Genomic DNA, 27,504 nt, shown 5'->3' on the forward strand with positions numbered 1-27,504 from the left:
CATATACTTTGAAGAAAGATGATCTGATAGGGGAGACAGGATTCAAGAGATAATGCAGACCACTAGGCTCAATACCCTTGTGCTCACCCAGTGGTACAGCTTTTATTTTAAGTCATAACAAATAATAATTTTTTAAGCTTCTTTTCAATTTTACAGATTTAAAAAGTCATTAAGCTAAACATTTTTAAAGGTTATGGAAAATCTCTGAAATATGTCTCCACTTAAAATAGACTCAATGTTAATTTATATAAGCCACTGTCAATCTCTATATATTCATAATTTTCTCCAAAAGTAGAATAAATTTTAATTCTAAAAGAGATGCAATCATTTCAATGAGTGTAGCTCCATTAGAGTTCATGATATTTTTACTTATTTATTAAGCAAATATTTAATTTAGTAACAAATTCATTTACATCAAACAAAAACAATCTATACAATATCATGAGACAATTTAAATATTTATGGTAATTACAGATTTGAAACAGTCTCTTTTTCAAAGATCAGTGCATCTAAACTGTTTAACTCACTAAATTATCATCTTTGAATATTAAGAAACCAAAAATAAGAAATGATATTTTAAAAAGGAAAATGATAGTTTCAAAGTAAAAGTAACTCTTCCTCTCATTAAAAGCCACAGAATTTTTCTAAAATGTCAAGTAGAAAGGTTAAATACAAAGAAAACACACTGCACACTGCACACCTTAACTACACAAAGTTGAAAGAAATCTATACGTACAGACCTAAATCTATACATACAGACCTAAAATGAACCCATGCAGATTTTTTAAATTACAACTATTTTACCCCTTGCCTTCTTTATTAATATATGGATTTACTAACATATAATCAACAAAAAATGATAATGCTTTCAAGATATATAACATAAAGCAAGATCATTTTTATCAGTAATTTCTCTTAAAGGAGGGGGAAAAATACTTCAGGTATAATCCAACAGAGAAGCAAAGCAAACTATGAAGTGAAAAGTGATGATGATGTTCTCAAAGTAGAAATGTGTGACTTTTATTTACTTTTAAATAAAACTTTAAATAGTAGGCTGCCTAATTAATCGAGACAGTAGGGGAAGTAGGAGACAGGAAATAAGAGCTGGGACTAACTAAACAGACTTAACTGCTAAGAAGAAAATCTACCTTGTCTTCAGTTTCCCTTTTGACAGCTCACCAAGTATAAAGAAAGACTACTCATTCCCAGTATAGCATCAATAAAAAATAAAATGGAAAAATGTATCCCTCACTATGTCCCACTAACATTTTACCTATAAAAATGGGAAGAAATTAAGGAAAACTATAATTCCACCTCAAATGACTTAAAGACAATCATAGATTAAGCCAATCTTTTAACTATAGTAGTAATACTCCATTCTAAAAGAATGGTCTGAGAAGGGAAAAAGCAGGTAGCTATTTAAGTTCCAAATAAATTCAACCTTTCTATTCATGTAATAATCTTCAGTTATCTTTTAAGTATAGAAACATTTTCTCTTTAATCCTACAAAATCCCATGCAAAAGATGAAGACTCACTCATACCACAGATGTAGAAACAAAGGCAGGAAAAAGATTAAATGATTTATAAGTTATGCCGTTACAAACCGGGAACAAAGTCTAACCTGCTTCTCTACAAATGTATTATAGACACATTAATAAATCAGTGAAGTAATTAAATACTAAACCTGGTCTTATCTTCCACATAAATTAAGGCAGAAGGGAAGGCACCTGATCAAAAGTATTTAAAATAAAACCTCATCATACTATTTCTAGGGATTCCTTAAATTCCACTTTTCAATTTTTAAAAGGTACACTAATTTACACAGGACACATTACCATTTACTATGTAACATTAAAGTCTGTAGTTAAGAAATTGGTCAGTGAGATGAGAAGCACCAGAAAAAAAAAAAAAAGTCAACCGGCTGAGGAGGATAATAGAGGAGAAAGACAGAAGGGGGCTGGGTCCTTTATGATGCAGCTTAGCCACTATAATGATTCTGGAACCATCTACCCCCAGACTTCTTGTTGTAAGGGATACTTAAATGTCTTTCTTTTTTAAAAGCCCCAAAAAAGAAAAGAAGAAAAAAAAAAAAAAGGAAAAAAGAAAAACTAGCTATAAACTTTTATATAGGATTCATTAAAAAAAATTTTTTCTTGGAACAAAAATAGTTAAAAACTTGGGTTTAGAAGAGAGACTTGTATGAATATGGACCTATGAAGATACACAAAGCTGAAGTATGTGTAATCATTTGGCTGCCTGCAGTCTTCAGCAAGATCACAAAGTGCTCAAAAATTCTTTTACCTGAGGGGAGGAAAAAAATATTAATATAATTCCTTGGCTAATTTGAGATATCTAATATTCATTTTCAATTAAAAGTATCTACACAGTTGAAGACCTCAACTGTATAAGTAACTCTATCACAAAGCCATATCATTTAGTTTCAAAAGAAATATTAACAAATACTTCAGTATTAGAAGATGAATGACCTAAAATGTCATCACAGGAGTCATTAAATTTACATCTAAGATTGATACAGTTCTATAATAGCCATAACACTAATTTTGTTATCTCTTTATAATACCATAGACTACTGACATGTGCAGCTTTAGTACTGATAACATTAATAATTGCAACGGTTTAATAAGTCTAAAGGTCCTGATTATGTATGTAACCTATGTAACAAATTTATAATTTTTCTGAAGCACAAATCTGAATCATATATACACACTGTAATATTAGTATGTGAGGAAAGGTCATATAAGTAGTGAATGAACTTAGCCAACTGGCCAACGTCACAATTCAAGATACTGCTCTCTACGTATTCTAGGCTGCAGAGTAATTCTGAATAGACAAAGATTACCACCTTGCAAAAATACCTGAAAAAGAAAGCAAACTTCTAGTAAAACTAATTAAACCAAAAATAAATAATAATATGAAATGGTGATTATTAATCAAAATACAGAAGTGTTAGATAAAATTAAAAAGTGGTTTTACAGATTCGTCTAGTTAAAATGATGGCTGGCTGACTTAATTTTATTTATTTTGTTTTAACAGTATCACAAATGAATTCTGTACTAGGTTTTTTAACATCATTAAATTAGTATGAAGAGGTCACTTGAATTTTCCAGATATGCTTTTCTTTATATCATGGGAAAAACAACTATATGCTACAGTAGTTATCTATAAATGGTGAGATTTTCAAAATTCTTGAGATACATCCCTTATAAATGTTAAATACCTATTATAGTAAACAGCAGACATTTTGTGACAGGAAAAAAGAAAAATAAGATTTCTCTCAAAACTAAACAAACAACAAAAAAATGTGGCTTCTTCTTTAGCTCTTAGATCACTAAGTTAATTAACATGGATATAAGGATATTTGTTATACAAATCCCATTACTATTCTCTGTCAAGTGTTCATCAATAGGTTCTCTGCCAGTCCCTTTATGAATATGAGCACCACTCACTTTATAGAATATAGTCAACTTCCAAATAGATGGAGGATAGATCAACTCTGATTAGGACAATGACTCAATGATTAGGCAGTGCCAAGTTATCACTGACAAGGTCCCAAATAGAACTCAAAACTAAAAATCTTTAATCTCAAGACTCTAGTTAGTAGAAAAATGGATGAGATCCATATCCTACAGCTTCAAACATCTTCCATACTGAATTTAGTTGAAAAAGATTAATTTCACAAATAGTTTATTATTATCTAAAGATTGGTGGTATAGGGAAGAGGGGAAGAAAAGGGAACAAAGCAGAGGAGTGAGCAAGAACTTTTGTTAACGTGGTTACCCCTATAATACAGATAAAGAAACTAAAGGATAAAGAAGGTCCTCATTTTAGCTAAGGCTACAAAGCTAGAAGTTGAAGTTAAGATGAGAATCTAAACAGTCTAAATCCCTCTAAAGCTCTTAACTGTCTCTTAATATAACTTTATGTAATCTTTCCTTAGAAAATTGTTTTCTCACAAAGTTAGAACACTTCTTTAGACAAAACAAATATTATTTATAGTCTTTGTATAAATCTACCTTTTCAACCAGACTGTCATGTTTGTCTTTAAAGTCTTCATTAACATCCAGTGTTAAGATAGGCACTTCTTGTAGATAATCAAAGTTGGTTCTGTTTGAAAAGAGAGAGATGAACAAAATAATTAGAAAAAGCAACAAATAAAAGAGAAATACTAAAAAATTATTCTTATGTCTTCACTGGAAAACAAAATGTTATCAATCATTTTATATTAAAATTATCCTGCCAAGTACTTCATCTGGCAGTCCCTTCTTTCTCACCTAGATTTACTATACATGTCTAAAAATCTCAGGTATAAAATATATAAAGTTAGGCATTGTGAAATGTAATTCTCTTCAAAAACCAAAATCATACCATAAAGTAGGAATGTTTGCTTTTTCTTAGAATTTTGCTGTCTTTTTTAAAAAATACATTTATTTATTTATGGCTGCATTGGGTCTTCGTTGCTGCACAAGGGCTTTCTCTACTTGTGGAGAGCAGGGGCTACTCTTCATTGCGGAGCGTGGGCTTCTCATTGCGGTGGCTTCTCTTGTTGCGGAGCACAGGCTCTAGGTGCGAGGGCTTCAGTAATTGTGGCGCATGGGCTTAGTTGCTCCATGGCATGTGGGATCTTCCCGGATCAGGGCTCAAACCTGTGTCCCCTGCATTGGCAGGTGGATTCTTAACCACTGCACCACCAAGGAAATCCAGGAATGTTTGCACTTTATAGATGAGAAAACTAAAGCCCAGGGAGGTCACTCTAAGGCTCAGAGCTTGTCTAAGGTTGTATACTAGTAAGTGAGATGCGTCTGAACCAAGATCTGACTAATGACAGAGTACAGTGATCTAAGAAACAAACTTGAAATATCTTAAAATTCTCTCTGAAAGAGTATAGGTATATCTCAGAGATACTGCAGGTTTGGTTCCAGACCACTGCAGTGAGTATCACAACAAAGCAAATATTGCAACAAGCAAGTCACACAAATTTTTTGGTTTCCCCGTGCATACAAAAGTTACATTTACTCTATACTGCAGTCTATTAAGTGTGTAATAGCATTATGTCTAAAAAAAATGTACATACCTTAATTTAAAAATACTTTATTGCTAAAAAATGCTAACCATCATCTGAGCCTTTAGAGAGTCACATAATCTTTTTGCTGGTGAAGGGTTTAAAATATTGCAAGAATTTATAAAATGTGATGTAGAGACACAACATTAGGAAATGCTGTTGGAAAAATGGTGCCAACAGACTTGCTTGACATAGGGTTGCCACAGACCTTCCATTTGTAAGAAATGCAGCATATGTGAAGCACAATAAAGTGAAGTGCTATACAACAAGGTATGCTTGTACCTAAATAATGTATACAGATATATTTCCTACTTTATCCCTTAATGTGAAATTCCATATATTATGCTGTAAATACTGCTGGGGGAGATTAGCTATAAAAACTTTAAGAAAATAGGATCTCATTGCAGTAAAAAGAATCAAAATCCATACTTAATTCTGGGAGATCCTACAATACTAATAAATAAAAATGGCTGAAAATGAAAAATTATACATGATTTGGATTAAAATTTGATAAAGGAATTTAAAATGAATAGTAAATAAGAATAAGGAAGTCTTACTTTACTGTTCTATGCAGGAGCCAGCTTTCATGCTTATAGTGAAGCTTCTCTAAGTATTCAAGAGGAATGCCTTGTTCTTCATTTCTTCCCCGTAAATATATTCTATTCAAGCATTTCTAAAAGCAAGCAATAAGAAACAGGTAGTAGGAGTGGAGGAGGCAAGGAACAATTATTCTTGACGGCTGCCATTAAATTTTTCCTTAGTGTCTCTTTAGTTATGCTAGCCAAAATCTCTATTTATTTTCCCTAGGAAGTTGAAGTAGTTCATTTTCCCCTCCTTCTGCTTTTCAACCATTTGGTAGCTCTAAACCAAGTGTTACTCTCAAAAATAAGTCAAAATATGTGTATAAACTTTTGGCATCCATACTTGAAATAAACTGTATAAAATAAGTTTAGTTAAAAATCAAATAATTTACCTGTGATAAACCATGATGGAAAAGAATATGAAAAAGAATATAAATATGTATAACTGAGTCACTCTGCAGTACAGCAATTAAACACAACATTGTAAATCAACTATTCTTCAATAAAATTTTGTTAAAAATTTAAAAGTTCAGGGACTTCCATGGTGACGCAGTGGTTAAGAATCCGCCTGCCAGAGGAAGGAACACTCCCAAACTCATTCTATGAGGCCACCATCACTCTGATACCAAAACCAGACAAAGATACTACAAAAAAAGAAAATTACAGACCAATATCACTGATGAATATAGATGCAAAAATCCTCAACAAAATACTAGCAAACAGAATCCAACAACACATTAAAAGGATCATACACCATGATCAAGTGGGATTTATCCCAGGGATGCAAGGATTCTTCAATATATGCAAATCATTGTGATACACCATATTAACAAATTGAAGAATAAAAACCATATGATCATCTCAATAGATGCAGAAAAAGCTTTTGACAAAATTCAACACCCATTTATGATAAAAACTCTCCAGAAAGTGGGCATAGGGGGAACCTACCTCAACATAATAAAGGCCATATACGACAAACCCACAGCAAACATCATTCTCAATGGTGCAAAACTGAAAGCATTTCTTCTAAGATCAGGAACGAGACAAGGATGTCTACTCTCACCACTATTATTCAACATAGTTTTGGAAGTCCTAGCCACGGCAATCAGAGAAGAAAAAGAAATAACAGGAATACAAATTGGAAAAGAAGAAGTAAAACTGTCACTGTTTGCAGATGACATGATACTATACATAGAGAATACTAAAAATGCCACCAGAAAACTACTAGAGCTAATCAATGAATTTGGTAAACTTGCAGGATACAAAATTAATGCACAGAAATCTCTTGCATTCCTATACACTAATGATGAAAAATCTGAAAGACAAATTATGGAAACACTCCCATTTACCATTGCATCAAAGAGAATAAAATACCTAGGAATAAACCTACCTAGGGAAACAAAAGACCTGCATGCAGAAAACTATGACACTGATGAAAGAAATTAAAGATGATACAAATAGATGGAGAGATATACCATGTTCTTGGATTGGAAGAATCAACATTGTGAAAATGACTCTACTACCCAAAGCAATCTACAGACTCGATGCAATCCCTATCAAACTACCACTGGCATTATTCACAGAACTAGAACAAAAAATTTCACAATTTGTATGGAAACACAAAAGACCCCGAATAGCCAAAGCAATCTTGAGAAAGAAAAACAGAGCTGAAGGAATCAGGCTCCCTGACTTCAGACTATACTGCAAAGCTACAATAATCAAGACAGTATGGTACTGGCACAAAAACAGAAAGATAGATCAATGGAACAGTATAGAAAGCCCAGAGATAAACCCACGCACATATGGTCACCTTATCTTTGATAAAGGAGGCAAGGGTATACAATGGAGAAAAGACAGCCTCTTCAATAGTGGTGCTGGGAAAACTGGATAGCTACATGTAAAAGAATGAAATTAGAACACTCCCTAACACCATACACAAAAATAAACTCAAAATGGATTAAAGACCTAAATGTAAGGCCAGACACTATAAAACTCTTAGAGGAAAACATAGGCAGAAACTCTATGACATAAATCACAGCAAGATCCTTTTTGACCCACCTCCTAGAGAAATGGAAATAAAAATAAACAAATGGGACCTAATGAAACTTAAAAGCTTTTGCACAGCTAAGGAAACCATAAACAAGACCAAAAGACAACCCTCAGAATGGGAGAAAATATTTGCAAATGAAGCAACTGACAAAGGATTAATCTCCAAAATTTACAAGCAGCTGATGCAGCTCACTATCAAAAAAACAAAAAAACCCAATCCAAAAATGGGCAGAAGACCTAAATAGACATTTCTTCAAAGAAGATATACAGATTGCCAACAAACACATGAAAGAATGCTCAACATCATTAATCATTAGAGAAATGCAAATCAAAACTACAATGTGATATCATCTCACACCAGTCAGAATGGCCATCATCAAAAAATCTACAAACAATAAATACTGGAGAGGGTATGGAGAAAAGGGAACCCTTATACACTGTTGGTAGAAATGTAAATTGATACAGCCACTATGGAGAACAGTATGGAGGTCCCTTAAAATCTAAAAATAGAACTACCATATGACCCAGTAATCCCACTACTGGGCATATACCCTGAGAAAACCATAATTCAAAAAGAGTCATGTACCAATATGTTCACTGCAGCTCTATATACAATAGCCAGGACATGGAAGCAACCTAAGTGTCCATCGACAGATCAGTGGATAAAGAAGATGTGGCACCTATATACAAAGGAATATTACTCAGCCATAAAAAGAAACGAAATTGAGTTATTTGTAGTGAGGTGGATGGATCTAGAGTCTGTCATACAGAGTGAAGTAAGTCAGAAAGAGAAAAACAAATACTGTATGCTAACACATATATATATGGAATCTTAAAAAAAATGGTCATGAAGAACCTAGGGAAAAGAGGGGAATAAAGACCCAGACCTACTAGAAAATGGACTTGAGGACACAGGCAGGGGGAAGAGTAAGCTGGGACAAAGTGTGAGAGTGGTAGTATATATATGGACATATAAACACTACCAAATGTAAAATAGATAGCTAGTGGGAAGCAGTCGCATAGCACAGGGAGATCAGCTCGGTGCTTTGTGACCAGCTAGAAGGGTGGGATAGGGAGGGTGGGAGGGAGGGAGATGCAAGAGGGAAGAGATATGGGGACATATGTATATGTATAACTGATTCACTTTGTTATAAATCAGAAACTAACACACCATTGTAAAGCAATTATACTCCAATAAAAATATATATATAAAAAAAAGAGTAAACCAAAAAAAAAAGAAGAGCCAGGCAATACAGGATCCACAAGAGATAAGTGAATAGGTGTCTCAAGAGGATAAGAATAAAAAATCCAAAAACAGCAAATTTGAAACAGAATGGCAGAACAACCAGCCCAGGCTGGAGCATGGAGCTTTGAGGTTTTGAGTCATTTCAGGATATTTGAGGCAGTAGGCTATGTAGTATAAGGAGCTGGAGCTGATCTTCCTGAAGAAAACGAAGAGTCTTGAGAGGTTGTGCCTTCATTAAAAGAGAGCTAGTAAAATTCCATCCACAAGCCCGAGTGAGAGAGAGGGAGCCTGAAAACATTTCAAGACAATGACTTGAAAATAAATAATTCACCAGTGAGAACCTGAAATCACAGGCCTCAGACACATGTAGCACTGGGGTGCTAATTCACACAACTGACACTGCATGTGAATCCTCAAGATGAGGAATTACCATCGAACTGTTCCATACCCTTGAGGCTCTTATCTCTAAAGACCATGGGAAAAATAGAAATGAGTTAAAATGGAATAGACTGTAACAAAGAGTGGTAACCAGAATAGAATGCTTTTTGTTTTTGTTTTTTTAAATAAATTTATTTGTTTAAAAATATTTAAAAAATAAAATAAAGTTTTGTGTTAGACTTTAAGATATTGACTATGAATGTTTCTAGCAGAATGAAATTATTAGTATTCTTCATGTTTTCTTCTATATTTGTATATACTATTTTCATAATTAAAAACAAAAATTCTTTTCAAAAATAAAAGTGAATTTCAAAATTATTATTGTTAAATTCTGGCTTACTTGACATTAGAAGAGGAAAAAAATCATCCCTTGGAATCAGAAACCTAGTTTCTTTGAAAATTCAGCTTCAATAGCAATACGGTATTCTTTCAGGCTAGAAGTCATGGCATTTACATTCACCAGAGCCTACTTTGTGACTTAGGGAAGAAACAGGAATAAAAAACAGAGAAAAATGGGGATGCAAGCACCAAAACCAGAAATTCCTTAACAAATGTAAGCTCTTATTTAGGTTACTTTTATGAAAGGCATCTATCTACTTGGTCTTCCTGGATTCATAACATAATTTCATATGTAAACAAGAATAGCTATTTACAACCTATGACAAAAAGCACATTTTCAAGTAACCTCCCTTAACTGAAAATGGCAAGGGTCCTCTAAGGCTCTTCTCAACTACAGCTGCTACTGCCCACCCATTCCAAGCCACAAACAACCATAAAGGATTTCTTGAAATGGACCTCCACCAACTTGGCCAGTCCTTCAGGAAACATTTACTGAGCTCCCACTATGTACCCAGGCCCTATTCTAGGCACTGGAAATTCAACAGTAATTAAAATACCCAAAGTTCTACCTCATGAAGCCTACATTCTAGGGGTTGCTTTAGAAAGTTTCTTAATGCAGCTGTGATAGATGACAGACCCTGAGAAAGTCAGGAGGAAATAATGAAGAACAGAACTGAGGAAGAACAGAGAAGGGGCCTAAAAGAGCAACTTCCAAATGCGGGCTTACAGTTTGTTTAGGAAAAAAGAATGTTTCTATCTACACAGTTATGAGTTTCTAATTTGGAGGTGGGGAGTGGAGTTAAACTAAATCGCCTTCATTGCATACCACTGAAAGGATTTCTAAATATTATTCTGAAATGTCAATGGACAAAACAAATTTTTATTGTTTCTCACCTCTGGAGTGGCTCGAAGATAAATGATTCCATCCAGTTCAAGGCTTTGGCCAAACTGGTTATTCATCCAGTCATGCCAGTCTTGATAAATGGTCCATTCTGTTTCATTCATGCAGTCAGATTCATACAAATTAGATGCAAAAATATACCTGCAAGAGAGTCTACATCAACACATAAATTCTTTCCAAAAAGCACAAAGAAAAAACGGATCTACTAAATGGACATGAAACATTCTCCTAAACCCATGGCAGATAATGCCTTGGTTAGCAGAAAAAAACAACAGCAGAAGAAAACAACACATTATCTCCAACTACAGAAAATATGTACTTGGCCAGTGGTTCCCAAAAATGTGGTGTGAGAACCCCTGGTGGTCCCCAAGACCCTTCTAGGGGTTCTGTGAGAGACCAGATTACTTTATATACTGTACTTCAACCAAAAGCTTACAACTGCTTAAAAACAGAAGCACAAATGAGAATACAGCTGACTTCTATTAAGTCAGACACTGAAGAGATCTGCAAAGTTTCAAACAATGCTACTCTTCTCCCTAATTTTTTGTGAAAGATATAATTTTCACATCTTTTTTATGTTTATATGTAATGGATTTATTATTACTAACTTTAAATAAGTTAATAAATGTTTTTTATATTTCTCAACCTTAATATCTAATAACATAAATATCAATAAGACACGAGGCTCTTTGGGCTCCTTAATAATTATTAAGAATGAAAGGGGTCCTAAAGTTTGAGAACCTCAGATCTAACTCTAGTAAAACAATCCTTACATAATAAGCAGGGTAATTCTAAGCCTCCCTTAGAGATATATGATCTCCTAGCTCCAGGTGCAAGTCTAGAATACAGATCCAGATTTAACTAGAGCAGATAAGAATTTTAAGAGAGTTGGAAGAAAAAAAAACTTCTCTGCAAATTTGAATGAGATGAGATGGCCACTATACCAGTTTCCATGGCAGCTAGCAATTATGCTAGAACTTCCCTAATGGCATTAGTACCAAACTGCTGAAGGTATTAAATGTCATTTTCCATCTCAAATATCCAACTCAGCCTCTCTTATTACTTTGATTCCCAGGAAACAGGAAAAAAAAGTCCACTTCTAAGCCAAGATTCCAAACTGACAAGTACAGTCATTTATATATACCTGTCACTATATACAGATCGTTCAAAAAATAATACAGGTTTCTCTGCATCTTTGAGCTTGCCATTGAGAGCAGCAAGCTGAGCTCGTATTCGACTGAGGCAGGCATATGACTGGAAGGTGAAAGACCACCGTTCAGGTTTCTCATACATCATCTGAAGAACATTCCCACCACTTTTCTGAGACGTTGTCAGTTCCTATTTTGAATTTGAAAAAGGAAACAAAAAGCAATGATCAATAGGGCTATTTTAATATTTTTTAAGTTAAAAAAATTGGATAAATAAAAAAACCCAAAAAACCCAATTTAAAAAATGGGTAGAAGACCTGAATATACATTTTTCCAAAGATATACAGATGGCTAATAGGCATATGAAAATATGCTCAACATTGCTAATTTAGAGAAACACAAATCAAGACAATGAGATATTCACACCTGCCTCTGAACACAGTGAAATTACTTATTGCTCTTACAAAATATCACAAAAGTTTACTAGTAACACTGCTTTGTTCAGATTTCTAGCCTAGCACCTTCCCTGGACAGAGTACGATGTGTTTAAGTAATTAAACAGGCAAAGCCGTCTTAGGTCCCTTCCAGTATTCCTATCACACTGAAAAACTCCTGAGATACCTTGGTGGTATCTACTTGCTAATCTCTCTCCAACCACAGCATCCACTTTTCTATATTCTGTAGAGCCAATTTCCTGTTATTAGATTTTTATATAATCTGATTAAAGTCATTTATATTAGGGAATATCTGATTTCAACCATGAATTTTTTTTAAAGAGGCTTGGTATCCTCAATGAATCATTTGCAAAAAATACAGAAAATAATTTTGAGCATCTTTCCATTGCCACTTCACTACTACAGGCCAAAGTCAGCAAATCCTAACATTCGAAGCTTCCAAATCAAAAAAAAGGGGAGGGTGGGGGTAAAGAGAAAGAAGCCACTGAAATTTCTTCCTTTTTTTTATTTTATAAATTTATTTATTTATTTTTGGCTTCACTGGGTCTTCGTTGCTGAGTGCGGGCTTTCTCTAGTTGTGGTGAGCGGGGGCTTCACTTCATTGTGGTGTATGGGCTTCTCGTTGCAGTGTCTTCTCTTGCTGTGGAGCACAGGCTCTAGGTGCACGGGCTTCAGTAGTTGCAGCATGCAGGCTCAGTAGTTGTGGCTCGTGGGCTCTAGAGCACAGGCTCAGTAGTTGTGGCGCACAGGCTTAGTCGCTCCACAGCACGTGGGATCTTCCCGGACCAGGGGTCGAACCCGTGTCTCCTGCACTGGCAGGCGGATTCTTAACAACTGTGCCACCAGGGAAGTCCCTGAAATTTCTTCCTTTGAATGACAGTATTTTCTTTCTTTTTAAATTAAAACTGACTGCACAGTAATAGAATATATTAGAATACTTTTGATATTAGAGTTGTCAGATTAAGAAAGAAAAAACAAGGGACATCCCTGACGATCCAGTGGTTAAGACTCCACACTCCCAATGCAAGGGACATGGGTTCGATCCCTGGTCAGAGAACTAAGATCCATCCTATGTGCCGCGTGGCCAAATAAAATAAAAATTTAAAAAAAGAAAGAAAGAAGAAACAAAACCCAGGACCCAGGGATGCTTCATCATCTTTTCTATGTCAAGCTATATAAAGATTCCCCCAACAGCTATACAGTCTTTAATCTTGTTTTCTAACTTTCAAGGAATAAAATATGACTGCCTAATTCCTATTCTCAATCCTAGTTCAAATACCCCTGAACACTTCCTGAAAGTTCATGCTCAATGTAGGTGGTTTTCCTCTGAGGAAAAAAAAAAAAAATCCAGAAGTGTAAACATTACAACGGACCTCAGTTTCAGTTAAGAACGAAAAACCACACAAACACATGACACTTTGAGGCAGAATTTAAATTTCATACCACAAACCACATAATTAAGTGAAACTTCTTCTCAAAACTGGAAGAAAAAAAAGATAAAATGGCAAGAGGCTAACAGTCAACAATAGGGCTGTTTAGAAATACTGAGCAGATGATGAACTGAAATAAGGGTAAAGTAACTGCCTTCCCAAACTGCTTAAAGAATAAATTTAATTTTATTAGTTTCAAGGGCCTTTGTTAATTTAATTATGAACTGACTTTCCACTTATTCATCATCATCCAGGGAGAAAATGTTTCATACAAGTGAATTTTTCCAGCTAAATGAAGTATATCAACTCAACCAAAACTTTCGTGTAGTTATTTTTATAAAGAGGACAGTATTGTCTATTTTATTTTCCTACCCTAGTAAGCATAGCATTTTGGAAATTACTCTTAGTAACAGAGACAACTTTATGAACACTGACTGCTGGATTTATAAGAGAACTTAGCTAAAGAGCACAAGCTGCTATTCCACACATTAAAAAAAAATTAATTAATTTTTAAAAATTTAAGAAAATATATCAGGCACAGAAACACTAGTATGAAAAGATATATGTACCCTTAGGTTCATTGCAGCATTATTTACAATAGCCAAAATATGGAAACAACCTAAGTGTCTGTAGACAGATGAATGGATAAAGATGTGGTGTATGTATACAATGGAATACTACTTGGCCATAAAAGAGAACAAAATCTTGCCATTTGAAACAACATTAATGGAACTTAAGGGTATTATGCTAAGTGAAACAGGTCAGACAGAGAAAGACAAATACCACATGATATCATTTACATGTGGAATCAAACAAACAAAACCAAACCCCCAGCCTCACAGGTCTAGATGGGGGGTTGCCAGAGTGGAGGGAGGTAGGGGATGTGGGGTGAAATGGGTAAAGGGGATCAAGAAGTACAAATTTCCAGTTATAAAATAAATAAGCACAGCATGCGGGATAGAGTCAATGATATTGTATCAACTTAGTATGGTGACAGTACCTAGACTTCCTGTGGTGATCATTTTTACAATGTACACAAATGTTGAATCACTATATTGGACACCTGAAACTAATACAATATTATATGTCAATTATAGCTCAATAAAATATATTTATATATTAAATACATAATATTAAATTATTAATTATCAAATAATCAAAAAATATACATTAAAAAGTTTTTTTACTTGACACTAAAAGAGGGGCAGAGGTGTAGTGCTATTTACATATACATGGAATTCTCTGCAGTATAAATGTTAATTCAAAACACAAAATTTAAGTCTTGGATTAGTCTGCTCTATCCCTGGTTGCATTATCTGTAGCTTACTTAGCATATTTTCAAAAAAGAATGTGCTTAGGAATGTGAACACAAAGGCCATATTTAAGTTTTCTTAAAAGTTTATTTTTTATGTCTTAGATTTAGAAAATAAAGAATTTTCGTTGAAGAACTAGTAAGTTCATTACACAAAATATCCCTTCATTAAGAAAATATACTTCAATTTTAATGATAATTATAATAATATCTACTGTTTATTATTTATTTTATGCCAGGGACTACATGAAAAGTTTTACATACATTATCTCGACCCTATGAAATAGTCATTACTGACACTATTTTATAAATTTTAAAAATGGGGCTCAAAAAGGTTGAATAACTCATTAATATCAATATATCTGGTAAGCAGCAAAACTAGGATTCAAGCCTAAGACTGACAATAAAGCCATATTCTTTCCAAAATGTTGATCTGCTATTAAATACTGAAGTTATATCATACCTATAAAGCAAGTAATACTTAATTTGATTTCTTGAAGGGAGATATTCAGATACTATGTGGATAATTAACTGGTGCTGGTGCTCTGTATTTTAATAATTTTATCTTAGACATGGATAACTTTACATAATTATACAATAGAGAATTCACTAATGACATAAATACAAATTCACTAGTGAAAATACATCTGAGTTATTTTTATAAATAAAACTAACCGTGAAAAACAATTTTTTGTCTTTATCATTATCTGGGCTTACTATTTCAGGTTGTCTTTGGTGCACAAATACCTATTACCAAAATAACCATCAACTTTATTTTGTTTTGTTTTGTTTCTGGCTGCGCCCCAAGGCTTGTGGGATGTTAGCTCCCTGACTAGGGATCGAACCCATGCCCCCTGCAATGGAAGAGCGGAGTCCTAACCACTTGGACCACCAGAGAATCCCCTAAAATAACCCATTAACTTTAAAATAAACTTCAACAACTTCTACATTGATTAATTAAACATGGCACTTTTGAGTTTAAGTTACATTAACAAATATATTTAAAGTACTTCTATTTAGAAATTGCGTGTGATAGATACTACTACGTGTTCCCTAAAACCAGGTTGTTTTTCTTCCTGGACACACAGCTAGGCTTTATTTCCCAGTCTCCCTTGTAATTAACTATAGCCAGAAGACTCAGTTCTAGCCAGTGGAAGTAGGGCAGAAGCAATGTTTATCATGTCCAGGCTGGACCCATAAAAACCTCTCAAAAGCGATGATTCTTTCTTTATTCATCAACTGGAAGCAAAAGACACCAAGGCCCTAGAGCAGCAGTTTTCAACTTCAACTCCAGGGCAGGGGTACCAAAGTATGATCCCCATAACAGCAGCATCAACCTCACTTGGGAACTTGAGAGAAATGCACATTTTCAACACCCCACTGCCAGACCTATTAAATCAGAAACTGGGGTTGAGGGCCAAGTCTTTGTTTTAACAAGTCCTCCAGGTGACTCTGCTGAACCACTAAAGTTTGAAGCACTGTCCTAGAGGTTAGATGAGCCACACATTAGACGGGGTCTGGGTCTCTGAGTGACAGCATGGTATGCCATCCACTCAATACCATATTGTACTGTACACTGCCTAAGAAATGAAATTTTATCATCTTAAACCACAGAGACTTTACTATAGCAGCAAGTATTACCTTAAATTTACCTGATACGGACTTCCTTGGTGGCGCAGTGGTTAAGAATGCACCACAACTACTGAGCCTGCGCTCTAGAGCCCACGAGCCACAACTACTGAAGCCTGTGCTCCCACAACAAGAGAAGCCACCACAATGAGAAGCCCATGCACCATAATGAAGAGTAGCCCCCGCTCACCATAACTAGAGAAAGTCTGCAAGCAGCAACGAAGACCCAATGCAGCCAAAAATAAAATTTAAAAAGAAATGACTTATCAAAAAATATGCTGTTGTTTCACAGATAAGTATATTTTATCCCTTCTTTCACAGAGTTACTAATTTTTCAGTGACTTCTTAGTGGTAAGAAGTGTTAGATAAAAGTAAAATAGCATTTCACAGTAAATAACAAAGATCTCCCAAAAGAATTCAGCTCACTGAGAGAAACAGACTAAAAATATCTTCCTAACAGTCTGTAGACCTCAAAAAATAGGCTAAAAGAAAGCAATTAAATCAAAGCTTTGGGCTTAAATAATAACATAAATCACCAAATAAAGCACATTGTTATTTGAAATAAATCTTTAATACAAAGACTGATAATCATCTGGGTCATATGATTTAAAGATACTCTTACCATGGGAGGAGAAGGGAGGGGAGACTACATAATCTTTCTAGGTACTTTCTCCCTCTTTATTTTGCTGTAATTGGTGGGAGCTCATCGATAGTATAGCAACATTTCAGCCACTAGATGGCAGGTAAAAAACAAAACCAGCTAAACATGCAGGTGCAAATTAAATTACTGACTAGGGGAAGAGATCAAAGGTACCAGCAGCCCAACTCTTCCCATCCCAGTGTTGCTGCCAAGAAGTGTGATTAAATAGAGAACATTCGAAGTAGGACTGGCCTTACCAGAGTTGGGTCTGAAGACAGTCTACTTCTCACTATTGACAGCACGCTAAGAAAGCTTAGATTTGGATAGTGGTTCACACTATAATCCCAAGGAATAGGTCAGGGATGGGTCTGGGGAAGAAGGGCCCCAGGATGAGGGAAGAAATTCCATTTCTTGAGGTCCAGGAAAAAAGAAAATATCCAAAGATACTGAGAACCCACCCACTCATTACTACCCTCACACTCCGCTACCTTATCCCCAAAATACTATCCCCACAATCTGAAACTCCACCTAAGTGGAGAGGATTAACAACATAGTAGCCTTTAATACACACACAAAATTAAAACTATCCTCCAAGAATGTACACAAATATACAAAATCCAATGAAGTTTACCAAATTGTAACATGGTGGAGACATGACTGGATTACAGGAAACTGATGAAAGTATATGTTAATGAAAGTATATGTTAACAATAATAGTAGGTTCACTTGCATGGTAGTTATAAAGAAAGTTTGGAATTTTGACTCTAGTACACAGGAAGAAAATGCTCCAGCCCATAAACATGAATATCAGATCCATGAAGCCAATTCTTAAAATGGAGACAGATGCATCAATGCATCTTAGTCTGATGACATCAGTCATTAAGATAATATAACTAATTCCCCTGAGCTCTGATTCTAAGCTTAATAGACAACCTTCTTATTATAAATTGGCTTCCCATGTATATTAATGCAATGTTTTCAACCTCTCCTCTCTAACACAACTAAAGGGTTCAATACACTCCTAACACTAACAGTGATTCACTAGGACAGTCATTTTTAACCAGGAGGCATCCCACATATTTAAATTCCCAAGGGATTGTTTGTTGTTTGAAAAAGCACCAAATCCTTGAGATCTTAAAAGTTCCTTCTACTGGGCCTATATAGAGAATGGGTTGACCTACATCAATGAATCTGATAATTACATTTCTCTCTGCAAATTAAAATTTTTGACATTATAGTTTTTATATATGTTCCTGTGTGCTTGGTTAATATAAGGTACACTGGGAATTCCCTGGCGGTCCAGTGGTTAAGACTCTGTGCTTCCATTGCAGGAGGCACAGGTTCAATCCTTGGTGGTCGGGGAACTAAGCCGTGCAGTGCGACCAAAAAAAAAAAAAAAAAAGTAAGGTACACTGAGAGGCAGAAACATTTAATGTGCCAACAAACCAGTTATACATGTTTAATATGAGTTAGAAGCTATGATATTAAAATTAGAATGGACCTTAAATGAAGGTCACCTAATCCAATCTAGTCTAACATTCCCCCAATGAAAGAGTTCCTTCTGTATTTCTCACATTGGTTTAATTTGGCTACTTTCTACCTAACCCCTGAGAATGACTGCACTGACAGTTGACCCCAGAAATGAGGGGGAGAAAGACTATTTTTAGAACACAGGTCTCTCATTTCTAAATGTAAGCAAACTTGAATAGGGCACTTTGAAAGAGGCCACAAGACATACTTTAAGAGGCAAAAATGCAGGGTGAGGGAAGACAGAAGATCCAAAGGAAAATGGGCAAAAGAACCTGAAAAGGGACTTTACAAAAGGAATCCAAATGGCAAATTAATTAATTAATTAAAGGAGCACCATCTCATTAGCAATCAGGAAAATATAAATTTAAACATAAAAGATATTAAATGTTCGACAGAATAATAAAATTTAGGAAGCTGGACAATACTAAATACTGGCAAAGGGGTGGACCAGTGACAGCTTCAGTACACTGTGGGGAATGTAAACTGGTAAAACCATTTCAGAAAACAGGCATCAAACACATACCCACCACCCAGTAATTTTACTTCTTATTTCAAGAGAAACTCTTGCATGTGTACACCAGGATTCATATTCCTAACAGGGCTGTTTTTACAGCAACTAAAGTAGGAACCGCTCAAAAACTGATTAAAGGTATAGAATGGACCAACAGTGATATATGAACACAACTGAATACCATATGGCAATGAAAATGAACAAGCTATAGCTGCATGCAACAATATAGACAAATTTCACAAACTTATTAAGCAAAATAAGCAAGAGGAAAAGGAATGCAAACAGATGATTTCATTTATACAACATTAAAAAACAGACAAAACATTATATTTCTTAGAGATATGTTCATGTACATAAAATTCTTTTTAGAAAGCAGAAAAATTATTATCACAAGAATTATTTTATGTGAGTGATTACCCCTAGCGGAGTTATTACCCTTGGGAAGGAGATACTGTGACCTGAGAAGAACAAACAGGGACTTCTTGAACGAGAAGGTAATGGTCTATTTCTTGACCTGGGTGATGGTTACAAAGATGATAGCCTTCAAATTGTTCTTTAAACTGTACATAGGTTTATATACTTTTCTATAGTTATATCATATGTCAATAAAAAATGTTAAAAGAAGCAAATAAATTTACCCACTTTAAAACTCTACTTAAGGCTAACTCTGCCCTTCCTCAAAGACCAGACTGAAATATCAATTTCTTAAGAAGATGGAGTCCATATGGGAAGGAAGTCCCTTCAGGGTTTAGTCCTAGATTATTCAAAGGATTGGGGTGTAGTGAGTTGGGTCCCAGACCTAAAGTTAACTATGTTTGGCAAACAGTTATTTGAGAAAATACTTGTGGTTATTAAAAACCAGTGTCCCCAAAGTCTGCAGAGTACCTTGGCTGGTGACTCCTCCTTGTATATATGATTCCCATTTTAAATATTCAATTATTATTCCTAGATTCCCTAGACCAACAGCTAAACTTTTAAAATGAGACTTTTTTTTCAAAACCTCTCTGTCCTCCTCAGACCTAACAAAGTAAGTTTCTAGCACACATTTCCATTTTTCCATTTCTGCTATGCTGCTTTCAATTTCAATTCTCATTTCTCCAGAAATAAAAATCTTAGCAATCAGATCTCTCTTCATACATACAATAAAGTTTGCTGTAAAGAATGGAATTTAACGATTATGCCCTCTTTCTCATTTGTAGTGTAGGATGGAAAGTTCTGGGAAATTGAAACTTGTGTCCAGGGTGAAAGTCCGACATGAACGAAAGTACAAAAATAATGGCTGTCTCTAAGACAAAAGTCCTGAAAAATAAACTAGTAAAATTCAGCTATTGGGTAGCTGTTTTTGCTTTTCTTATTTACCTATTTTTAAACAAAGTGTAAAAAGCCACGCAAGAAATTTAACTTAAAATTAGATTTTTTAAAAATGTTTTAATTGGGCTTCCTGGTGGCACAGTGGTTGAGAATCTGCCTTCTAATGCAGGGGACACGGGTTCGACCCCTGGTCTGGGAGGATCCCACATGCCGCGGAGCAACTAGGCCCGTGAGCCACAACTACTGAGCTTGCGCGTCTGGAGCCTGTGCTCCGCAACAAGAGAAGCCGTGATAGTGAGAGGCCTGCGCACCGCGATGAAGAGTGCCCCCTGCTTGCCACAACTAGAGAAAGCCCTCGCACAGAAACGAAGACCCAACACAGCAAAAATTAATTAATTAATAAACTCCTACCCCCAACATCTTCTTTAAAAAAAAAAAGTTTTAATTAATTTTTTAAAACTTTTAAAATTCTACTTAGATGCAATGGAGTGCATAATCTTAAGTGCATAGTTCAATGCGTGTTATACATATATATACACTTCCACATAACTACTGCCCAATAAAGATACAGACTTAGAGCTATATTTAAAACTTCGTTTGTTTGCTTTTTTTAAATTTATTTATTTTTGGCTGCGTGGGGTCTTTGTTGCTGCGTGTGGGCTTTCTCTAGTTGTGGCGAGCGGGGGCTGCTCTTCATTGCAGTGTGCGGGCTTCTCACTCCAGTGGTTTCTCTTGCTGTGGAGCACAGGCTCTAGGCACACGGGCTCAGTAGTTGTGGCTTGCGGGCTCCAGAGTGCAGGCTCAGTAGTTGTGGTGCACAGGCTTCGTTGCTCCGTGGCATGTGGAATCGTCCAGGACCAGGGCTTGAACCCGTGTTCCCTGCACCGGCAGGAGGATTCTTAACCACTGTACCACCAGGGAAGCCCTATATTTGAAAGTTTTATTGCAAAAGGAAAAAAAACAAAACAAAAAAAATCCAAGAATACAACTGTTCTCTAAATCAAAAATTTTTATTTTATTAAATAAAGTTTATTTTCATACCTTAAATTCATCCTGAGTACTCTGAACATTGCACCACCTGGCAACAGGTTCAGGAACCACTTCCCAATCCTCACAGACTTGTTTAAGGATATTCACAAATGTTGACTTCCCAGCAGCTGTTGTGAGAGGAAAAGTGAAACTGAGGAAGGAAATTTATCAGGAAAAAAAATGCCAAGACAGCCATCAGCTTTTACAAAATTTATAATAGCAAACAATAGAAAAAAGAAAAGCATTCGATTTTCTAAACTTTCTCTTTTAGACTTTATTTAAATGAAAAGTAAAAGGATCCCTGCCCACCTGTATTAAGCTCATTTGTTTGTTACTGTTTTTAGTTTACCAAAGCCATGGAACAGAATTTTAAAAATTCTAGGGAATTTCCTGGAGGTCCAGTGATTAGAACTCCGCACTTCCAATTCAGGGGGGATGGGTCCCATCCCTGGTCTGGTCCAGGAACTAAGATCCCGCAAGCCGCTCAGCGCGGCCAAAAAAAAAAAAAAAAAAAGGTAAAAATTCTAGTCCTAGACTTACTTTCCTTAACAAAACAGAGATAACTGTGGAAAGTGGTTAAGGCTATTATCCCACTTAATTAGGTATGTAATTTTGGGCAAGTCACTGAACCTCTCAGAACCTGTTTCCTCATAATACAATGGAGACTGTAATAATAATACCCTCCTCATGGAAACTGCTGTGATAAATAAGTAAACTATCACAACAGTGACAGTCATTCCAGGCTCTTGCATTTTCAAAATTTTCCTCTCTACTGGCTCTATTTGTTCAGTTTACAAACAAACTCAGGTTTTTCCTATCTAAAACCAATCTAGAAACAACCAAATAAACCACAAAATTAATATAAAGATGCATCCAGGGAATTCCCTGGTGGTCCAGTAGTTAGGACTCTGAGCTCTCACTGCCAAGGGCCAGGGTTCAATCCCTGGTCGGGGAACTAAGATTCAACAAGCCAAGCAGTGTGGCCAGAAAAAAAAAAAAAAAAAAAGCATCCAATTCCCAGAGTTTTAGGATGGGAAATAATATGATTATTATATGACACTAATTATCATATGACACTATGGCTAACAGAAATTATAAAAATATTTTTGCAAAACACTTCCTACAAGCAATAGCCAAGTTTTTTCTGCTTCACTTTTATGGTTCTGTGCACTCTATCAAACTCCTTAAAAAAAAAAAAAAGTTGTATAGACTTTACTTCTCCCTGATCATTCACTAGTTTCTGAGATATCTAGAAGGAAAAAAAGAAAACAGTTTGGGTGTAACCAAGACATTATATTCACTATTTTAAAATTATCTGGGAGGGTTTCCCTGGTGGCGCAGTGGTTGAGAGTCCGCCTGCCGATGCAGGGGACACGGGTTCGTGCCCTGGTCCGGGAAGATCCCACATGACGCGGAGCAGCTAGGCCCGTGGGCCATGGCCACTGAGCCTGCACGTCCGGAGCCTGTGCTCCGTGGGAGAGGCCACAACAGTAAGAGGCCCGTGTACCGGGAAAAAAAAAAAATCTGGGAATTCATTCAATTTAATAGTAGGGAAAGTCTAGACCTAGAATTTGACAGGGTTTAACAATACTCTTAATGACCACCACACCCTTCCTATCTGAAGTCACCAAATGTGATTATATTAGTCATCTCTGGTCAGCATGATGTTTTCTCTCTCTCTCCATATATATGAATACAAATGCACACGCACACAGATAAACATATAAAAAACAGCAACTGAAGCAAAGCCTCCTCTTCCTTATAAACTGGATCCAAAGAGGGCAAAAAGAACTTACCTTTGACTTGAAGAACTATAATCAAACCTAAAACATTACATAGGTCGATAGAAAAGAAAAAAAAAAAAAAAAGAGGAAGGGTCAATCAGAAGGTAACACAGAGAGAAGAGTTAAGAAGCAAAACACAAAAGTCATATTACCACCAGAGGACAGGCAAAAAACTTTTAAGGATAAACTAGATGACCATGAGGTTTAATCATAGGAAAAACACTGGTGGACCACAAATTTTATGTGAAGAGGGTAAGCACAGAAACTGTAAGGCATTAAGAAGTGAATGGAAGCATATAAAACGTTCACCAGACATTCACTGAGCTAGACGGAGGAAGGAAGGAAAACATGATGTTCAGAAAGAGCACCCAAGGAACACATTAAAACACCAGCCATCAGCTAGAGTCTGAAAGCACTTAAGGCTAGAGCATTCAGCTTTCTTCTGATACTGCTTACAAACAGAAAAAGTTCATGTGGTCATACTCTGAAATTTTAAGAGTAATAACAGTTCTCTCTAAAATTACTCTTTATTTCAAGCAGTGTAAAAATAGTTACCTGCAGTTCCCAATCAGACTAATATCCAGTTCCTTAACTTTTGAGGAGGAAATGGGGGGCTTGAAAATAAGCTAATTAATAAATTAAAATTCTAGGAAGGCAAAGGAGAACAAGAACCAAGGACACTGATGTTAATACTTTAAAAAGTCATGGGACCTAACAAAATTATTAATGCCAAGTAGGCATAATGATGCCAAAAATCATTCTATACAGACCATTAAGATGAGAAGTAGGTAAGGACTCCAAAATCTAACGTAAGAGAGTAATTTAGTTAGAGAACATGAGAAAACAAGTTACATGAGTATGAAATGAAAATGACCAGTTAAAGTTCAAATTCTAGAAAACAGACGAATCATGAAATAGTCTTCTATAAACAGATTAGCATATATGGCTTATTTGGGTCTGGCAAATAAGGCGGAGGGCACATGAACAACAGTATAAGAGCATTAATAAACAGCAAATGACAAAGCTGCAGTGTCAGGGAAAACAGTTAAGTGGTAAGTGACATATCCCATCTAAAGAGCAAATGGTTCTCTTACAGAAACACAGTGCTACCAGATCTTCAGATTTTTCAAGAGAAGCCAAGAACCTAGATGTTTATGGGAAATCTCAACATTTGTAAATGCTAGCAACTAATTAAAAATGTTTTTTTCAAAGTTGGGCATGCCAATATTGTGTAACCGCAGGCCATCAGTTTGCAACTCCTTCCAGTGTGGGTAATGGGGAGGTCAGAGAATTTTAAGCAAGGGATAACACAATCACATTTGTATACACAAAGACTGCTCTGGAAGAATTTTGAGAAATTGGAGAGGGGATGATATATTAGGAAATTATTTTAGGTGCTGAAAAGATTAAAGATGCTTGGAAGGAAGTAAATTTCCAGATATGATACATTGCTTCAGTGGATTTAGGAAAGGGAAGGGATTGTGGTATAAATCTGAGAGGTTGTTCATTCAAATTTACTTTTGAAAAGGTTTTGTTCATCTACTTTCTCCTGTCTTTATACATTGTCTTCTATATCCAATAAGTGGCTGTGAGGAATCATACCAGTAAACATTCACCTTCAAAGAACTTATCCAGCTAAGAAGAAATGAGAGTCTATTACATTGATCTTTCCCACTGGTGCCTTAATATTGGAGCAATGAAACAAGATGTCCTCTTTGAGGGTGTGTCCAGCTTTTCCTATTCCTTGGAATGCTGCTAAAGCACCTGTTTGCCTTGCCTTTTAAAAGAAGTACAAGTGCTTTCAGCACAGTAAGAATTAAAATCTGCTGTATGCATGAATGGCCAGTACCTAACTTGGAACCAAAAAAACCAAAATCCTATCAAAACAGGAAGTACCAGGCATAGGTTTCCTGTGGTAGGAAATAGAGAAGAATTGGACGTTCTCATGTATCTTGCAAAATGACATCTGGGTTAAGAACAGAAACAGCAGTGGTCTTTGAATCATAACACAATGTTTACTTGGATGTTGGGTAGGGAGTGAGGAACTCCTTCTGCTAAGATCATTTAAAAATTCTTTCCTTGTACTTGAATGTTTACAGCAGTTTTATTCATAATCTAAATACTGGAAACAATCCAAATGTCCACAATTGGGAGAGAGAAATTGTGGTATATCCGTGCAGTGGAATACTACTCAGAAACAAAAAAGAACAAACCACAGATACAAGCAACATGAATAAATGTAAAAGCATTATGCTAAACTAGAGAAGCAAGACACAAAAGGCTACATACTCTATGAATCCATTTATATGACATTCTGAAAAAGGCAAAACTTACAGGATTAGAAATCAGATTACCGCTTGCCAGGGGATAGGAATGGAGAGGAGACTGACTACAAAGAAGCAAGAGGGAACTTTCTGCAGGGATGGAGATGTTCTGAATCTTGATCATGGTGGTAGTAAAACACTGTATGTTTGTCAAACCTCATAGAGGGGTATACCTAAAAAGGAATCCTTTAACTTATGTATATTGCACCTCAAGAACTGACATACAGACACATCCAAAAAAAACACCACACACCGCAAAAACAAAACCCTTCCCAAACAAAGAGGATGAAAGGGACCCCAAGCGCGCCTCACAAGGCCCGCAGGCCTAGGCCGGCCGCCTGACGCCCAGGGGTCACGAACACCCTCGTGGCACGGGAGGGAAGCTGGAGAGGCAAGAGAAGGGTGCTTTCGGCGGCTGGGGAATTTGAGGGCGCGTCTGCAAGCACAGGAGCAGGCTGGGAGGAAAGCCCTCAATGAGGAGGAGCAGGGATGAGGCGAAGGGGCGCTTCAGCCGCCGCTGCCGCGACTACCCCTGCTTTGGGACCAACACTTCCCGAGGCTCCTTACCGATGTTCCCTTCGATGGAAATTTTCTTGATGCGGGTCCCCTCAGAGCTGGCTGCGGGAGATGGGCAGCTCCTCTTGGGTGGGGTGGCCATGCCTCGTCTTGTGGCGGCCCCGAGCGCGTCGGGCAGGGAGCGCTGGGAGGTGGTCAAAGGTGTGCGCGACTGGGCCGCCGCCGCCGCGGAGCTCGCCTTGAACCGCAGGCTCTCTGGCCGGCGGGTACCCGGGTTTGATTTTGGCGCGCGGCTGCAGCTGCCGACTGAGGCGGGACTGTGAAGTGGCCGCCCGCCCAGCGGGGAAGCCACGCCCCGGCCTTCCCCTAAACCTGAATTCCCTCCTGGGCCCCTCCGCCGGAGCCCGCCTCGCGCGGGGCCCCTGCGTGCGCGCCCAGCACGAAGGGTCACGGGGAGCGGGGGGGGCGGGGCCGCGCGCGCGCAGGCGCATCTCTGCCCAGAAGGCGGTGGCAGGGAGGGTTCCCTGAATCTTGTGGGAATCCGGGCGGGTGCCCAAAGGTCGAAAAGCGCTCGAGGGTAGAGGTCGCGCCACCTGCCCTCGTCACCAGGAGTGGGCCGGGCTTTGGGGAACTCGTTTGTCCCGTGGGGTTTGTGGGTTCTGAGCGTCTGGACCGAATTGGTTGGACTTGAAACTTTGAACTTGTCAGGGGTGAGGCAGTGAGTAGTAGAAAAACCAAACGGATTACCCTGTGTTCTCAGCCTGGAGGCTATCATCAGGCCAGGTGGCGCTGGGAATGTATTGCAGTCTTACTGTGTGCCAGACATTATTTTGAACGTTTTTCATTGGTTAACTAGCAATCAAGTGCCAGAGATCCTACCGTTAGCCCCATTTATCAGTGAGGAAACAGGCACTGAGGAGGGATGTTGAAAGTCTCAAAGTCAGTGTGAGTGGAACTGGGATGGGAATTGAAGTATTCAGATGCCACACCACAGGAAGCCTTTTCTGATCTCTCATATCCTGATTTGGATGCCCCATTTATGCTGAAGGGGAGCAGAAGGTGCCACCCCCAAATTTGCCACTTTGGCATATTACTTTGAATTAAATAAGGACACTCTGACCGTCCTCTGTTCCTCCTGAAGGCGGGGGCTAACTCTCCCATATAAAAGTTACCTTCCCTGTACCAGGAGGGTAGAAGGCAACCTATCGCCAGAGACCGGGAATTTAGGGCAGAGAAGACTGGATAAATAA

General features: G+C 36.9%; 1 protein-coding gene across 1 annotated transcript; it reads right to left on the minus strand.

Moving 5' to 3' along the window:
• Positions 1 to 2,186: 2,186 nt before the first annotated feature.
• Positions 2,187 to 26,533, minus strand: DCK (deoxycytidine kinase). The gene is made up of 7 exons (XM_082653886.1): positions 26,306 to 26,533; positions 21,643 to 21,758; positions 11,780 to 11,973; positions 10,629 to 10,776; positions 5,639 to 5,754; positions 4,036 to 4,126; positions 2,187 to 2,302 (listed from the first exon to the last, which is right to left on the minus strand). Exons 1-7 carry the CDS (start codon positions 26,394 to 26,396, stop codon positions 2,276 to 2,278), a joined length of 783 nt encoding a protein of 260 aa, XP_082510012.1. The 5' UTR covers positions 26,397 to 26,533; the 3' UTR covers positions 2,187 to 2,275.
• Positions 26,534 to 27,504: the final 971 nt, after the last annotated feature.

The sequence above is a fragment of the Grampus griseus genome (genome assembly GCF_964374135.1).
Source record: "Grampus griseus genome assembly, chromosome: 4".
Classification (NCBI taxonomy): Eukaryota; Metazoa; Chordata; class Mammalia; order Artiodactyla; family Delphinidae; genus Grampus; species Grampus griseus.